The sequence below is a fragment of the Carassius gibelio genome, chromosome A7, assembly GCF_023724105.1.
Source record: "Carassius gibelio isolate Cgi1373 ecotype wild population from Czech Republic chromosome A7, carGib1.2-hapl.c, whole genome shotgun sequence".
Lineage (NCBI taxonomy): Eukaryota > Metazoa > Chordata > Actinopteri > Cypriniformes > Cyprinidae > Carassius > Carassius gibelio.
The window spans coordinates 25,972,112-25,991,442 of record NC_068377.1 but is presented as its reverse complement, the minus strand read 5'-3'; the positions used below and the strand labels follow the sequence as shown (position 1 = coordinate 25,991,442).

General features: G+C 38.5%; 1 protein-coding gene across 17 annotated transcripts in view; it reads left to right on the top strand.

Moving 5' to 3' along the window:
* The window catches only part of LOC128016958 (tight junction protein ZO-1), a 105,228-nt gene that overhangs the window by 2,043 nt on the left and 83,854 nt on the right, over positions 1-19,331 (top strand). For all 17 annotated transcript variants that reach the window (XM_052601954.1, XM_052601942.1, XM_052601957.1 and 14 more), the window contains exon 2: positions 11,876-12,023. In XM_052601954.1, the coding sequence (XP_052457914.1) occupies positions 11,876-12,023 (148 nt within the window). The remainder of the gene's footprint in view (positions 1-11,875; positions 12,024-19,331) is intronic.

Here is a 19,331-nt window from a genome sequence, read left to right as displayed (position 1 = left end):
CAACAAATCACCAATCTGCATTTCTAAATTTGATTCAGTCATCATATGCCGTTCTTCAAGTCATTTGAAAATCAAAAGCCAAGACAATTTTTCCTAAGGAACCCGAGTCTCTTTTATATTAAACAATGAGCTCCATTTCATGTGTCTCCTGTCTTTTGGAGCAAGTGCATAATGTCAGGACAAAGTCTGATTCACATATATACAGTGGAATTTTTTTTCACTCTGAAATTGCTTGTAAATTTAACTAAGAAATGGCAAGCCAAGTAACACATTGAATTAAACATGACATTTTTAAGTAGAAAGACTGAAGTAGTGTTTTTTTCTTTGTTTCATTTACAACTGAAAAAACATTTGAACAGTGCTGGACAAAGCCGAGCTGCAGTCACCTTATCAACTATGGGTCTGTTTGTCTGACATCACAAAAACCAGACTAGCATGATTTCAGTTGGACTGTAAGAGTACATTTTATTGATTGAGTCAGACTGAAATACAAGTTAAAGTGCACAGACATTTTAAAAGAGGTTCAGAGTGTGAAAGCTGCTTCGGTTACTCCAGGAGACACCAGAGAGGAAATCTCCACACTGATTGACACTGATTGCTCTCCATCTCCTCAACATGGTCATCATCTCAGAGATGTGTGGTCAGGGTAAAATAGCTGTGTTTCTCTAGCCCCTTTCACACTGCACGTCGGACCCGCAATATTTCCGGAACATTGCCGGGTTGCCTTCTGTGTGAAAGCAACCACGTCCCACAATCGATTACCGAATTGAACCCAGGTCGGGGACCTAGTAACATTGCGGGGTTCGACCCGGTACGAGCGCTGTGTGAACAAAAGCCAGATCTAATTCCGTGTCGATGTGATTGACTCTTTTACCGGCTGTTTTGAAGGAAGATCAACATTCGCGACGAAAACATATGTGCAAACTGTAATGAAGCAGAGATCAGTTAGTTACTCACTTTCCGCGCTGACGCAGAGATCATTTGCTTGCTTCAGTGAAAGTTTAACGTGCCTAGCGTTGTCGACTCATACATTACACGTCACGCGCTGATGTCACGTGTCGTTACAGGATCTTCAAGGGTTGTGTGTGAAAGCACGCACATATACCGGATCATCACTGGCAGTGTGAAAGTGCCAAATCGACCAGGGACCAATTGCAGGAACACTTTGCCCCTGTATTTGCCGGAATGGCAGTGTGAAAGGGGCTTCTTTGTTTTTGACACAAGTTTTCCACTCTGCCGTGAGATTGTAATCTCCTTTCAGATGCTTTATGGCACTGTGGGGGATAGATTACACTGGGTTTACGACTCTTGCTCCCCACAGCCTCCTAGTGTGGAACATCTTTTAAAGAGGGTTATGTGTTTGAGGGGTCGTGGCGGGGAATTCTGCTCAAAGTTGGTGGTAAATTGGTTTAGTGGCCACTGTAGTCATATTTGGGATTAAATCTATTGGGTAAAGCATGGAGAGAGTGATTAAAACAAACTTTGCTCACAAAAATATTAAATTAAGTTAAACATAATGCAATCTCCCAGTTGTTATAATCATTTTATTAAAGGAATAGACGGCCCAAAAATTTGAACTAGTAGACAATTTAGAGATTAGGGCCATATTTACATTTGGACAGGAATGAAAACGAGGCTGTGAGGTAAAGAAGTACAGTACGTTCGGTGCTTTATACTGTTGTTTCACAGCATGGCAAATGTTCAGCAGAAAAAATGTTTTAAAACAGTTATGGAAGTTGTGAGTTGTGAAAATTATTTTTGTGAAAACCTTTACAAAGTGTGTGATATTGTGAAGACTATAAATTCCATACAGCCTTGTTTTCATCCGTGTTAAATTGAATGTGGCATCTAACCTGACTAAGGCCTATATTCACTTTGGCTGAACTGTTCCTTTAAAGTCAATGTGACACAGTTTTTCTCTCTATTTTAGCCATTTGCTTATAGTCAGGATTTTAATCTGTTTAGCTTCACAGTACGCACTGTCCTCTAAATGTGTCCCACTTTATGACTTTTAAACCTGTACCTTAATTTCTTACTCATGACTCCTTTAAAAAACCTGCCCACAGGGAGGGCTGATAACATACAGCCTAAGAGTTGTTGCTCCTTGTGGGATGGCCTGGACAAGTATGACCCCTTATGATACTTGAGTCAGATCTGCTTTCAGCTGGGCCGACTCATAGTAGTCACCATATTGACCTGCAGAATAAAAACAACATGCAGTTGGTCACCAAGCTGAAGCTGCAACCTGAGGGTGTGACACAATGCTTAGTCATAAGAGCAAAAAGTGTCCTGCTTCTAGAACACTGATCTGCAGGACTCTTATCATGCAGTCAGACTAAAGCATGAATAAAGCTGTTCAAAATGTTGGGGTTGGTAAGATTTTATGTTTTTGAAAGAATCATCTTATCAAGGTTGCGTTTATGCAATAAAAAATACAGTAAACAGCGATATTGTGAAATACTATTATTATTTAAACTTAAATAACTATCTTCTAATTTTAATATAAAGCTTATTTATTCTTGTGATGGCAAAGCTGAATTGTCAGCAGTCATTACTTCAGTCTTCAGTGTCACATGATCCTTTAGAAATCATTCTAATATGCTGATTTGGTGCTCAAGAAACTTTAAAAAATGTTTAATCATTGCTATATATATAGCAATGATTAATGAACATATTAAATGGTGTTTTAAAGAACACCATTTAAGTCTTTAGTGTCATTTTTGTTCAATTTCATGTTTGCTAAATAAAAGTATAAATGTATTTCAAAACAGCAAATCTTATAGACCCCAAACGTCTGAAACAGGAGAAAATAATCCTTTAACATACTATAAATTGCATTAGAATTCAATAATCTGGCAACCTTTAAAATGTCTTCTCCATATCAGTGGAGTTTGTCCTTTTATGATTTTGCCTTCTTTGTTTTATAAGACTTTGTGAGTATGTTCTGCTCCTAGTGCAGGTGCCAGGTCGTGTTTGTGTGCTGCTCTTGCAGTCAGGATGGGTGGATGGTAGAAGACACTAAGCATGGGCCTGTGACCGTTGTACTGTCATGTCTGATACACGTCTATATCCTTAATCTCCCTCTCCATCTGTCGAAGCTGTCTGGCCCGCCTAATCAGCATGTCTCTTCCTGTTCTGCTCCTGGTCATCTCATGTCAACGGTCCGCTGCTAAGATTATTTACAGTTATCCTATCAGTGTGACCACCAACACAAACAAACAGATTTTGGCATGCTTAAAGTTGTATACTTACCTTAAAGTTCCTTACTTTGTAGTGTTGTGACTTTCTAAACTCTCTGGCAGTATTTATGTAGTTCTCATGATTACACAGTCATCTTAGAAAAGCAGAGGCAAGGTAAAGAATGATAATAGACATCATGGAGCCTGTGCAGTGTTAATGGTATTCAGGGATCAGTGTTGCAGATTAACCTTTAAACGATGGGTGAAGAGAAGGGCTACTTTGTCTAAAGCCGTGTGTTGCATCTGTATCTCTGCTGTGTTTACATCATGAACTCTGTGCAGAAGTTCCCAGATGAATCCTCCACTTGAATTGCTTTTCTTGAAGATGTTGGAGGTGTGGAGTTTTTAGAATTTGAATGCATTTGCAGAATTGGTTTGACCCTTGATGTCTTTAGTAGGTTGCACTTGATTGCTCTGCAAAAAGCTTCCAGCTCTTCGTGCCAGTAATGGCTATAGAGCTATGTCATATATGAAATGAAATCTTGATAATTTATAAATTGATTTGTAGAGAAATAGTTTATTAGAAATGGATTTGTAGAGATATACTTCTTAAATACAGAGATAAACAGTCAGCTTGGACCTAAAACTGGTCTTTGTCAAAGCACTTCCCTCAGAGAGAGTCTCACTTGTCTGCTTTCATCTGGGAAAGATTCGATGACTGGTAGTATCCTCAGGACACTCTCTTCTCTTAGTCATGCAGTTTACCCTTAAAGCTATCCCAGCTTGCCATCAGCACACGCCCAAGCCCATCTTATATTCACTCATATCAGGTGCTGTGAACATCACTGACACGAATGCATCTAAGGTCCTTGTCCTCACCTTGGCATCGTATTGAATGAATGTATCCTAACAAGGTAGTGTCACAATCACTGAACTGAGTAATGGATCTACATTGGCACAAGGTCTCTGCTTTTCCGACCATGCAAAGTCATACGGCATGGCCTTGCTGGGCTAGCTATTTACATTGAACCCTCACACGAGCACATCACCTCTGTTGGAGCATGCAGAGCATGGCATTATCACACATCCTTGGCAGTGGGTTATTTTAACATACACAAATGACTATAAATGTGATTCCGTATCAATATATTGCTATTGGTGATGAGGCATTTGGATTTAGTATTGCCTTATGTAAGCGTCTTTTGTTGATTCATGTATGAAAATACTGAACAGATTTCTTCATTTACTTCCTTTTCTTTAAATATGTTATTAATTTATCTAACTATATGTATATTTATCTCAATTATTATTTATATAAGGGTTTTCAAGCAATTACATTTTTACTCTATTTAATTGCATGATGTGCTGATTAAATAAAATAATGAATTGCATATAAATGAACTCCCAAAAGATAACTTGAAGTCATTATTGTGTTAAAAGAAAAAAACATAAATAGACATAGATATAAAAAAGTAGCTATAGAAAGAGACAACATAATTAGTTAGACACTGTTCAGTGATGGCTTGAATGCATTTACACAGTTAGAAATACATAAATTATGCTGTGATATAAATGGTTTTTAATAGGAATTAATTGGTTTAACATTGAAAGATTCAATAATTTTCAAAAGAAAAATTTTATTATTCTGTAAATATTAAAGGGGTCCTATTATGCTTATTAAATTTTTCAACTTTAAGTTAGTCTGTAATGTTTTTGTTTGAGCACAAAAAAGACCTGCAAAGTTCCAAAGCTCAAAGTTCAATTCAAAAGGAGATATTTTATTTAACAGAAATCACTTAAAAAACTACAATGAACGACTTGTTTGGACTACAGTGCATATTTTCTGGGATTTGTGATATCACAAAGATTGACGAATGGGACGAGACCTGGTTGAGCCGCACCTCATTAAATTAAAATTCACTGAGTGAGTCATTCAGTTTTCCAAATTTAGTAACGAAACACCATTGTTTAGAAGTTAATATAGAAACATTATTGCTTATTAAAAAAAAGATTATGTATGATATTAAAGGGGGGGTGTAATGCTATTTCATGCATACTGAGTTTTTTTACACTGTTAAAAGAGTTGGATTCCCATGCTAAACATGGACAAAGTTTCACAAATTAAGTTGCAAATTTTTGTTCCAAAAAAACCTCTTCCGGTTTGTCACAAGTTTCGGAAAGTTTTTTTCGAGTATGGCTCTGTGTGACGTTAGATGGAGTGGAATTTCCTTATATGGGTCCTAAGGCACTTCTGCCGGAAGAGCGCGCACTCCCATAGGCTGAGCACAAACATTTCACTGATCAGAGCGATTCACTGATCAGAGCGAAAGCGTCGCGAAAAGTCACAAAAGAAGTGTGTTTTTGGTTGCCAGGGCAAGACAACCCTGCACAGATTACCAAAAGAGAAACAGCATTAAGGGACCAGTGGATGGAGTTTATTTTTACAGAGAATCAACGGAGTTGTGCAAGTGTTTTTGTTTGTTCCCTGCATTTCGAAGATGCTTGTTTACAAGGCCTAGTTTGACGACGGATTTGAACATCGTTTATTTCTTAAGGATAATGCAGTCCCAACGAAAAAGGGTCACGATCGTGTGTTGGAACCGCAGGCGGTGAGTAAAACTGCTTCAAATATCTCTGTGTTGTTAACTTAGCTATCGGAGCGTAAGCACATCAAGTAAACAACATGCGATGTTGTCATCAAACTGCACTTTCCACATGTACAGCTTAAAAAAAAAAAAAAAAAGACGACATAATGTGGAACTTAGTCATTTTCCAAAACCGCTAAGCAAATATATACAGTTTCAGTACATACCACATAAAGACGCATTTGCTGATGCTGCTCTTGTTAAATTTCAGCCTCTGGATCTGTGTCACAGCTTCCAGACTCGCTCAACACAAAATCCTACTCGCGTTCGTGATTCTTTAGCTCCGCCCACACGTCACGCCTCTAGGCGCTCGTGTTTTTCTGGGAAAAATCAGTACAGACTATCTTTCTCTTATAAATATAATAAAAATAAAGACTTTTTGGAGTTATGAAGGATGCAGTACTACTCTATAGGTACTCAAGATTAACAGGATATTGAGTGAAAACGAGCATTTCACCCCCCCTTTAAATATAGTACAAATATAGTATAAATATACAATAGATATTAAATGTATTTGTATAATATAGTATTTAATAATATATATTTTTATAAGTATGATTTTTCAATTCTATAATTTAAAAATTATACATTTATTGAATTTATTTTATATCCATGTACTATTTAATATATATTGTTTTATATAATAATGATAATAGTAATAATATATTTATAAACTTAACACTTCAGTTAAACAATTTGTTACATGTTTGTGTGTGTGTGTGTGTGTGTGTGTGTATTACAGTAACCAGTGCTTGTCAGATCTCCCAGTACCAGTGGCCTCTTAAAACACTCACACTGAGCTGGAAGAATAGCTATTTCTAGGCAAGACTTCATGTAACATTCATGAAGCTCATGTTTTTCTTTTTGAAGGAAATGCTTTTGTTTGTTGAGAAGTTGAGAGGGATGGATAACGTCTTGGTTATGTATGTAACCCTCATTCCCTGAAGGAGGGAGCGGAGACGACACGTCAGTGGCCGACGAATTGGGATCCCTTCCAAAGCAGCATGGATGCTGCCCCTTCCAGTCACTTCTAGTCACTGTTGTCATACCACTACACACTCAGTGAGATTGGATAATATTGGGAAAACGTACCCGTTCCATTTGAAACAGGAATGTTGCAGAAGCCCCATCCTTCCTGAAGGAGTTTTGGAAGCACTTACACATATGAACACAGTCTGCCTGGAGACCTGTTCTAGTGGCACTCCTGCCTGGAGGAACGAATGCCTGACGACGGGGTAAAGGTTTGGTCTGTGGTGCGGAAGGATCGACACATGAAAGTACGAACCTTCAGGTCAACTGCATCGGGTGCGTGAGTAGGGCCTTTGTTTATGATGCTTCTGCCTGCTGGCAATGGAGGAGGATGAGTGTGGTCCGGTGTTGATCTGTCTGTGCCCTCCTGGGACCCAGAGATTGTGAAATATTGCTCTTTTGTCAAGAATTTGGTTGCCATCGACTGTGAGGTCGACTTTGGGGCAAAATGAAACAAAATATTCTCCACCCAGCCCTGCTTCAGAGGATGGAGTGGTGTGTTCACCATTTTCCAAAGAGCAGATCCCTCCATCTCTGGGTCACCCGCCTCAGGGCCGCTTTCTCTTCCGCTTACCACCAGGTTTGACGGGGGCTTGGGTGGGCGGGACGGCCTACCTACACCGGGATCCACCAGCAGGCCGGTTTATAGCAGTAAAAGGTGCCATCCATGACCTGGTGAGATCATCATGCACCTCGGGGAAGAAAGGCACTGAGGCAGGGCACTGAGAACCACCGCGAGCCACCTCGAGAAACCAATCATCCAACTTCGAGGGCTCGGGACACAGTGGGGGTTTCCACTCGAGCCCTTTCTTCTCGGCTGCCCAGGAAAGCATGGCTTTCTCTGGATCCGATTCAGGCATTGTCACTGTCCCGGAGGGTGGCAGTGCAGCCAAATCCCCCCTGGAGGTAACGAAATCTGGTCCGCAACTCTGAGATGGTCATCTTCCTGCAAAGGGGAGATGACTCATCCACGAATGCCACCTCAACGTGTTTAATGCCCAGACACGTGAGGCAGCGATCGTGACCATCACCCTGCACCAGGTAACGACCACATCCAGAAACGCACAGGTGAAAAGGCATCTTTAAAAAGACGATCCGTCATCTGTCACTTTGTAGACCCGTTTATACTGTGTGGAAAAATAAAAAGCATGATATTAAGACAACGTTTTACTAAGTCTATAATAACTTATTTAAATATTTATGCATCTTTTTATATATTAAAATATTATGGAAACATTTTTGTTTGTTTTTCTAAACACTTATACAGTACATGTGTTATGAGAATTCATTATGAGCTGTAGTTAAATTCCTCCACTCTTTCACTGCAAAGGGTTTAAGCGTCTGCTTAGTACAGTGTGTGAATGAGTCCCCAGAATAACAGAGAGTGTGTGTGTGTGTGTGTGATAGAGAGAGATGAGATAAGGGAGAGAGTGAGCTTGGTGGCAACACAAGCCAGTCCAGATTGAATGCGATGCTCTTGGGTTTAGTGCAAATCCTCTAGAGATCGCAGGCAGTGTGGAGGTCACAGGAGAGAAGCCCAGCTCTGGTGCTCTGCCTGCCAATCAGAGGGATTCACAGAAGCAAATGGGATCCAAGGCTCTCACTTTGGCCAGACTGCTCTCCGGTTTGGGGAATGAATTTTTTAGTGTTTTCTGCCAGGGAATGAAAGAGCACATGTATCAGCCTGACCACCATGTAAAAATTTGAGAAAGTGGACAAAAGGGCCACTGACACTCAGCCTGTCTGCCCTTTTTTTCTCCTGTGAACAACTGAACAAAAATATGCAATATATATAACCTAATATTGTACTGCTGTAATATGTCATGTGTGTTAAAAAGATACTGTCAAGACCAAGGTTTATTTTAATTTTATTATTTTATTGTTTGTCATCAAAAAAGCCAGTTAATCAAATGCTCATATATATAATATTTATTTATATATTTTATTATTATTATTATTATTTTGTATTTATTATTTATTTTTTTATAGAATTTATTAAATATTTTATTTTACTTTAATCTGTGTGCCATTAAATAGTGGAAAGGCATTCAGTCAACTGCCCATAAATCTGTTTGCTAAATTATTTACTTATTTATCTGAATCTCAGTTATGACATCAGCCAGTTAGATAACTAAGCTTCAAGCACAAGCACTTTGTTTTTATTTTACTGCAAGGCAGACTCCTGTACATCATGGGTCCTCAATGCTTTATTCTGAGTTTATTTTGTTTCATAATAGATTTCATAATGGGATTCTGTTGTTCTTACTAGCTGGGTTTCCATCACCCTGTTTTAATATGCATTTTTAAGTATCTCATCTGAATTGCGTGATGGATATGCTGAATTTCGAATAAAAATGCCTTAATTCTCAAAAAAGTTTTTACTTTTGCTTGAGGTGGTTATTGACTTTTTGGAAAAGGTATAATGCAAATAATGGGAGATGGAAATGCATTTTGCGAATAAATTCCTCCAAGCACATCAAAAAAATCATGTGACGGTAAATCCTGAGTAACCAGTGGACCGATCTTGTTCAACAGCATCTGAAATGTTGTTACATGGTCGTTCGAAAATGCCCGAGTAAAGTTTGTCATCAGAGTATTTCTGTATAATTGCCTCCCAGAAATGTTAAATGACTGCGTTCCCAAACAAGAGCACCCACCTCTGAAAGCAATAAGCGCATTCATTGAGTTTTGTCTGCTGAGGTGCAAGTAATTTATTATATAGGAAAATTATTGTAAGTAGCTTCTCCTACTTTTCTTAGTGAGGTATAGTGCCAGTTTATCAGGAAGTGACGATTTAGTTCTATTTGAATCATTGGATGGAAACAGTGCTTGTTCGCAAATATTAGTAAAATACTCCCATTTTTTACATAAGTTAAATTCGCAACTTTGGATGGAAAGCCGGCTACTGTGGGTGTGCACTTCAGACTCTCTTGTCTCTTTAGTTTGACAAGAGACAGCAGCAGAAAAATCATACTGGAAGGTGATACTCATTCCTAAAGGCCACTGGGGTTACATAAATCACCCAGTGACAGGAATAAAACAAATCCTCCTCCGGCTTTTCCCTAGGGATTGCACACTTACAGTAGCTCTATGGATTTTGGCCCAAACTGAGAAAAAGTAGGAAAGATCACTGCCTGCCGGACATCTCGGTTGGATGAAAGAACATCACCTACAGCTCAACCTGGCAAAGACTTGTCTTCTGTTCTATTCCAACTCTGCAGCATGATTTCACCATCCAGCTAGGTTCTTCTACAACTACCCCATCAACTTCAGTCAGAAATCTTGGTGTAAACTTTGATGACCAGCTGACCTTTAAAGACCACATTGCAAAGGCTGCTCTATTTTCAGGTTTGCATTGCACAACATCAGAAAGAGCAGGCCCTTTCTAACGGCGCATGCTGTACAACTTCTTGTCCAGGCCCTTGTCAATTCTAGGCTGGACTACTGCAATACTCTTCTGGCTGGACTTCCATCGAGCACAATCAAACCTCTACAAATGATTCAGAATGCAACAGCACTGGTCTTCAACAAGCCCAAAAGAGCCTATGTTACACTTCTCTTTATCTTGCACTGGCTACCGGCTGCGGCTCCCATCAATTTCAAGAAATTGATACAGTACTTAACAGCCACAGGCTCAGCACCTGCGTACTTCCACTCACTACTACAAATCTACATGGCCTCCAGAAGTCTGAGATCCACTAGTGAGCTACACCTCATGGCACCATCACAGAGAGGCTCAAAATCACATTTCCAGAACATTCTTGTTCACCATTCCTGGCTGGTGGAATGATCTTCCCACCCCTGTCCGGAATGCTGAATCCCTGACAATTTTTAAGCAACAGCTGAAAACTAATCTCTTTCAATGCTACTTGACTTAAAAAAAAAAAAATTAACTTTATTTATTCCTTCTCTTTCTCGTTTGTACTTATTTGAACAATGCCTGAAACTAATTATGAGCACTTCCTGTGTCTTTTTGCCTCTTTACGAAGAATCTCTTTATGTATTCCCCAATTGTAAGATGCTTTGGATAAAAGGGTCTGCAAAATGACTAAATGTAAAATGTACATGTAAAGAGAATTAGTACTCTCGGTCTCTCTGATATTTTGATCTCTAAATACAGTTGTTGTTGCTGTTGTTGTTGTTTTTAGATTACTGAAAAGTAAAAGCACCATCCTCCTCATGCATGATTTGGGGTATCATTCATCTTCTGAGCACACATCGTGCTGGATGCTTTCATGCACCAATATGTAATACTTAGGGTTAGGGGTTGATTAAATCCCTTACCATAAATGTGAGGAATAGTAACAGTGATGCTTGGTTTAGAAAGAAGCTATAATTATGGAGACAGTGATTTTTATGAGAGCATTAAAGCTATCATGGCCAATACATCCAGAGGGTTTAATTGCTCCTTGCACTAATTCACACTAACAGACACATCCTGTGAGACGAGAGAGATCCATACGGGTGTGAGTGAGAGAAACATTTTTCAAAGCTTTGATGCGTGCACATTATGCAAAGCCTAATCTTAAAAAAAAAAAAAAAGTCTATCCCAGTGGTGAGTGTAGAGTTACATAAGACACATTTATGATAAGCTTTGCTTTTAGATGGATTAGGGTAATCAGGGAGCAGTGATGACACCTAATCTCTGATGTGTATATTTCTTGTTCCATCAAGTATTGTATATTGCAGAATATGTCCCTGTGACATATTACCCTGTGAAATCTTCAGAGTTTACTGGCACTTGCTTAAAACAAATTAGGCGTTCCTATACAATAGCTCAAAAATAAGTCCTGGATTGTTTCACTAGCAATGTATGACCTGATGAAATGTACATCCTTGCTGAATTAAAACTATTTAATAAAAGTATAAAAAAACATACCCCAAACTTTTTTTAACTGAACATTGAATGTCATGTTAGAAGCTTTGGATAAAAGTGTGCAAATGTAGGTAGCAGCTGGTCCAATTGGACATTAAGGATCCCAGCATGCCGTATGATTATGTGCTAATGTCTTTTCACCATAGGGTGCCACCTGATTCAGATGCCAATGCTGCCTCTGCTGTGACACCACCTGCTGCGGCTGCAAGTCAGGGCAAACCATCACTGCGCAGGATCAAGGGCCGCATCCACAGAAGCAAGAGCCTGGACAGTATAGATCTACTAGACTGCAATGTGAGTCAGTACAGTGCATGCAGAGATGATGTCATTCGGTCACTTGCTTTTCACAGGCGTGAAAACACCTACTGAGCATGCGGTGAGAGAGTCATCAGCTTTGTTTGTTATAGGAAGAAATGAGTTACAAATACTTCTATATGAATAGCCGCATTTCCACTGTCGGGCCAGTGCGAGCCAGGGCTTAAAGCGGGCCGGGCGGGGCTCATAGCCCCGGGCCAGTAGCACGAGGCCAGAATAGCGCAGGGTTTCCACAGAGGAGCTTGAAGCACTGCTGCACGTCACTAAAACACGCCCTTTACACGCCTCTCAGAACAACGTGATGCAACCTCATTATTTCACCAACAAAGAGAAGTTATCAGACAACTAAGAAATAAGCCACTGGAACATGCGCGATCACAAAACGAACATAATAAAAGCGGCCGTGTGTTTGCATGCTTTGTTATATATTCAAATTCAAAAGCATCAATGTTTTAACTATAGAATTGATTTATTTTATCAGGACTCAAAATTAATCACACATAAATACACTTATTACTATTTTATTTATTTATTTATTTTTAACTCTTATGAAAATAGCCTGCTTATTCAGTCGAGTCTGTTTCTGTTTATTAGCCACAGTAGCCGTCACATTTAGAATTAATGATAATATCTCTATTTTTATAAAAACTCCCGAACAAAAAACATTATTAGGCTATATTCTTTTATGATAGGCAACGTGAGAAAAACTCTCGAGACGAGGCTTGTGACAGATAATATAAGTTACTTAATAAATACATTACTGTGATAGAGAATAAGAAGCTGACGTCTGATTTCTCCAAGCAGTCATATTTAACATCTTTACTGTGTAACATTAATGTTTAGCGTGCATAGTCTTTTACATCGCTTATAAATATTTCTGCCTTGTTTAGTGATTATAATCCACATCGGATCAAGTTATTTCAAACACTTGCTGCTAACTAAGAGTGAGTTTTGAGCTTAACTTATTTTAAAAGTCTTTAATGCTGCTGTTAAAGCTGTTATCTTTCTGAAATGATCCGCGCTGACGCTCTCCAGACGCTGAGAAACTCCGCCTTTGTTCATAACCCCTCCTCTAGCCCCAGCTGGCCCGCTTTGGCCCAAGGTTTTCGTCGGGCCAAAAAACTTGGCCGTTGGCCCCGAGGAAGCCCCGGCGAGGCACGATCAAGCCCCGGAAGTGACTGTGGAAACGCGACTGGCCCTGGCACGCACTAGCACGCCCGGTCCTAGCTCGATAGTGGAAACACGGCTAATGTCTCAATTGCAACAGTTTTTTTCTTTCTTTTTTGATTTCCTTGTGTGTATGTAATCCTGATACTGTGATGCAGTCGTGGCCTAATGGTTTGATAGTCGGACATGTAACCCACAGTTTTAAGTATTGGTACCGGCAGGGATTGTAGGTGGGGGGAGTGAATGTACAGCGCTCTCTCCCACCCTCAATACTACAACTGAGTTGAGACCCTTGAGCAAGGCACTGAACCCCCAACTGCTCCCTGGGTGCTGCAGTAAAACTGGATGCCACTGCTCCGGCTGTGTGTGTGTGTGGGTTGTCACTTGGATGGGTTAAATGCAGAGCAAAAATTCAGAGAATGGGACACCATACTTGGCTATATGTCACTTGACGTAATGCTACACATCCTTTAAACTGTGGCAAAGTGTCCCAGAAAAGTAATAGTTCATCCAAAATTTTGCATTAAATTACTCACTTATATATTGTTCCAAACCTTATTTACTTGCTTTTCTGAGGACTGAGGACTTTAAACTTATGCAAAATTGTCATAAAAGTATCAAGCTTGAGCACTATCTTTAAGTCTTCTGAAGTTATACAGAAGCATTGGGTGACAGTAATATTCTTTTTTATATTTAAAACAATATTAATTTGACCTGTGCACTGGATCAATTGATTCATTTTAAAGATTTGACAATGATGTTTTTTTACACACCAGACAATGCTACTTCTCTCATGAACTTTCATAAGCAAGCTAAAGAGAGAATGTTCAGTTTAGGATTTAGTGAATAATGTTCCTCACACAAAGCTGTAATGTGACTTAAGAAAACTTGGAATGTATAATGATTGAAAGACTTTTATGTTTGTTTTACATCCTTTTTAAAGTTTGAAAAGGAGTCATATAAAAATGCCTCAGTTCACTGGCCTTTTTTAATCTATTCCTCCTTCTGTATGCGGAAAATGGAAAGTAATATGATCTGAAATAACACTGGGTTGAGTAAATAATGACAGAACATTTATTTTTGGGCAAAAAATGTCTTTAAAGTTATCTTAAAAAAATCAATCTTAACTTGAATATAACTGTTTTATTATGAGTGCATTGTCAGAGTACTCATTGTTTCCGTATGCCAAGGTGCTGTTAAATATGGATGTAAATGGGTTTCTTCTTCTTCTCTCATGAGATTTGCTTAACACAAGGGTCTAATTTTTTATTTAATTTGAGATGTTCACTTGTATCAAAACAAGCTATTTTTTACTCAAAGCATAACATAATTTACAGCTACATGTCCAAATTAAATGGAGCATGGCTTCTGGACATAAACGTACTGATCTCATCAGGTCTGCGTTTCATCAAAACCCATGAACAGTTAACAGTTTTTATTCAGAATTAGACCATCATCGTGTTCATTTACCTTAAGACCTTTTTATTGATCCAAGACAATAAACACTTCAGTGAAGTGGAGTTCATTTGTACCCCTGCATTGTAAATAACATCAAATGTATTTAGATGTCGATTTTTGTGCTTCCTTTACTAGCAGAGACATTATCATTATTCTTTTGGGGTTTACAGACATCAAGACTTACCAGAGCGTAACATTAGGCTGTTTAAATATCATTAGGCAGCTGAGAAAAATGCATTGGACAGGTTTTCTTTTACATGCTTTAGCCCCGAAGCGCAGGCTGACAGACAGCAGCACAGTAGGTGGCATGTCCCCATTCATATTCCCCACTGCCAGATGATATCAGATCATGTGATGTGCAAAGCAAAAGTGTGAGTCACGTGAGCATGTGCAAAACTCGCTGACGTCAGAGATGTGGAGGAGTGGTGCCATTAAACACCAGAGGCATATGTCTGTGCGTATGTGTTTGTGAACATGCTGTATTTGCATGTGCATGTGCATGTGGATGTGCGAGATCCTACACCATTAGCTGCCAGTAAAACTGTCGTATATGTGACCCAGAGCATGAGACAATTGTTTAATGCAGTGGGGTTTCATACAGTGAAAACTTCATATTCCATATGTCAGAGCTGAGTGGTTTATTTTAGTGAGAAATTAGACACAAATCTCACAAATTAAACGGGTAAGCGGCTTGATTCAAGCCCTAAAAACCATGATATCCCTGTGATTCAGTGGTGAGCTGAAAGCCGCTTGCCTGGCCCTGGTCATCTCATGTGCACTCACAAAAGACAGCCGTGTGGGGGAAGGGGAGGTCTCTCTTGCAGCAATAGCACCAGTTTTCGGAAATCCAACGTCATGCTAATATGTCACTAATCCACTGCAATATAGTGTTTTAAGAGAGCTGTGACACAGATGTTAGTTTAAAATCATATTTGACTGAAAATAATTTTTCATCTTACAACAGAGATATAGACCCTTACACGCCAATGTAAACACTGCACCAGGCAGGATTTTCCATTCAGAATTTCATTGAGAGTGTCTTCTCGGCCTCTGATTTTGAATAGACTTTGAATTGAGGGAGCAAACAGGATGCAGATTTGCTTTTCAAATCTGAATGTTGAAGTACAATTAAAAATTACTGAAATAAATTAATAATCATGAACATATTTTGCAACTTGATATGTTGGCTTGGCAATATATTGAAAGAAAGATAGATGTGTAGATAGATGTCTAGATTGATAGATGAATGGATGGATAGATAACTAAAGATAACGATATTAGAGTTCACACCAGCGAACGATATCGTTCGTTTATTCTAAGCGCACACTTGTCTACCACTTTAAACTCTCAAGCTCGTTACAGAAGGATGGATTCTGATTGGCTGTCAATATTTTGTCATTCATCACCTGGAAAAAAATAGCTTTTAAAGTGATTCCAATGATATCGTTTCTCTTTGTTTTTATTGTTATAGTTGTGGTGTGGAGTTGTAGACTCTGCTATTTTTTAATATTGAGAACAATTTTTAGAACTATATCTTTATCGTTATCTTTATAGTTATCGTCTCGGGTGTGAACGGGCCTTGATTCTCAGAACTGTGAGGAGGAAGTCAGAATTGTGAAAGATAAAATCAGAATTGCAAGAATAAAAAGTCACAATTGTTGATTTAATTTTTTTTCCATTTTGAAACTAAAGAAGTGTCTACAGTATAAAGAACAAAAAATGCTAAAGTAAATTCCACTTTCTTTCATTCCAATTTGATTTCTAATTTTCCCATTTAACTTCCTATGGAGCATGATCAATTCATTTGAAATGTCAATTCATAAATTGAAAGGAAGCAGTATATCAGTAACTGTGAATTTGGATGCATTTCATTTTGTGATTTCACTGGAACGGAGAGCGTTCAGATAAGAGATATTTTTGACAGCTGTGTGTGGTGCAGCAGCCTATGCCTGAAGATAATACTTCATATAATGAACTTCAAAAATGTTTAGAACTAGAGAAGATTCAGAGCGAAATATCCTCAGATGGCTTACTGTAGCTACTGCTTTAGTACAGATGAAAAGAGATCACACAAACCATAGATTTTTAAGATATTTATGGGTCTAAGATTAAAGACGGGTGATTACAGCCCCCCTAAATAGGGTGTACCAATACCTATATATGATTGCTTTTATACAGATGGCCACTCTCTCTATTCTCTTAGGTGCCTAGGTGCTTGATGTAGTCTTTAGTCATTTTGCTTTAGCCATTTGTGGAGTAATTAACCTCTCCTCGCCGAGCTTCTGAAACTGCCACCACCCTTGTTGGAGTGATTTTTCCCTGTTGACATGTAATTGCACCATCGACCAAAAGAGAGTGTGTCCATACGTGGCTGTGTGTGTTTTTGTACACGTGTATGAGTATTTTGAGAGAGGGGCAACCCTACAGTGGCAGCCTGATAGTAGCCTGTACGTGAGGAGACTGTATAGTAGCTAAATTTAGAAATGGTCTCGTTGCAGTTCACATAAGTTAATTCATTATTGATGTGAAGGATGTAGATGGGGCTGATGGCCAGGGACATTTAAAGCCTGTCTGGCCTCTAATCCAGCTCTGTTCAAGTGAACAGCTACAGATGACCAATCATAAAGCTAATGATGGAATGGGGTATACGGCACACGTGCCTAGCTGGGAGTATTTATTTGGCTGATAAAGATCAATCACTGAAAGATGAAGCTGTGTTATTATACTGAATCATCCGATACATTATGCAGCATATGGTCACATGCTGAGAATGAATGTGTGGAACGAAATAGGATTTCTGAAGAAATAGGATTTTTATTTTCCAGGCGTGAACACAAATCAGTTAAATGGCTTATGAAGCAGTTTTTTTTTTTTTTTTTTTTTTACACCATTAGCACAGATTGCTTCATGAATCATATCTTTTTTTGTACACTACCTTTGAAAAGTTTGGGGTCAGTAAGAATTTTTTTTTTTACCCCTTTTCTTAATACTTTTTCTTTTTTTCTTTTAGCAAGTGAGCTTTAAATTGGTAAATTTGACAGTGATGGGTAAGGGTAATAAAACTACAAATGGTCATCAGAGAGTTGAAGAAGATGAAAAAGCATGTGAGAAGCCTAGACAGATTATGTGTGTGGGAAAGAAATGGACTGCCAGTGAACGTGTGTGAGAGAGAACTAACTCGCTAACTCACAGAGCCTAACTGTGGCATCAGTCATGTATCACTTCAAAAGACATTGTCAAGGATGCACTAGATGTTTTGACTACACATTTGATGGAAGCTATGTGCAAAAGTTTACATTTAAAAAAAATGGCTGCTATCATTATACACTAGTTTTGGTTCCATTAAAGCAGCTTTAATAGGGAAGAAAAATGCTCTCTAAGGAGAGATCCAGATTTCTGGACTTTTAAACAGAGGCCATGATTAATAATTCAAAGTAAACCGCCGACTTCTTCATCTGTCTTTAAATGCAAAATAGCTTCTAAATTATGTGTGACAAAAGAACATGGATCAATAATTTAGAGCAAACGACTGTGACCGAGGAAGACAACAGTTTGGGATGCCCACTGCTGCATGAGAGTCGTTGACCTGCTCTCCACTGGCTTTTGTAAAATGTAATCAGCTATTTTGTCTCATGCTAACTGGTATGAAGTTTGCAATTATGTACTAAGTAATGTTTACACACATTTACATTCACTGTTTTTATCACTCTGCTTGAGTGAGTCTGGAGGTTAAATCTTTTCACCAGTATGTGGCGACAAGAGACTCGTTTTATAAGTGAATTATTCACTCACCGATTTATTCAGGAACAAAACAAGTTATTGGCTGCATCCAAAATCACATTTTCTCTGAGTATGTATTTCTCATGAATAAGCAATTACTAAGTTACCATTAAAAATCTATGTTCTGTGCAGTATGAATAATCCGGACGTACTACATTCCTCATGTTGTCAATGTCATGTGACTTACCAATGAAACCGTGTGTTCCTCAAAATATGTATGGTTAATTTAACTTTGTTAAAAAATTATTTGTTTTTGTAAAACAAAAAATAGAAGTATAACTGGAATAATTGTTACATTTATGCATTTAGCAGATGCTTCTATCCTAAGTGACTTACTTATTCAGGCTACAAATTATATATATATATATAATATATATATATATTTTACCAATATATTTGACTTTTTTTCTCTTTTTCCTCTCTGTCAGCAGCTGCCAAGTCATATTCCAGCAAATACAAATCTGTTCTGGATATTTTGAAATCTCACAATGGTCAGTCTTCATCCAATGTGCTTGATTTAGTCTGATGGCTGATTTGGTTGTGAAAGATCCTAAGCATTGAATTAGGACCTCGCTGCATATTAACCAATCATTCAGTATCTGTGGGCAGAGTATATTTAATACCTCAATAACTGTGTCCAATTTCCTTTTCGGCACCGAAAATCAATAAGAATAGAACAAAATCTCTTACTCAAAGATGCCTTGCATTGGATTGGCTGTAATGCAATAAGCACAACAGGTAAATAAGCAAGAAAACAAACAACATCATCCCAGCACACCAGATTAGCTGCTAATGCACATTTGCTAGCCATATGCTACCAATGGACAAACAGGTGATTATCACTGTGTCTGATGAGATGTTGCTGTCTGGGAGGAACACAAT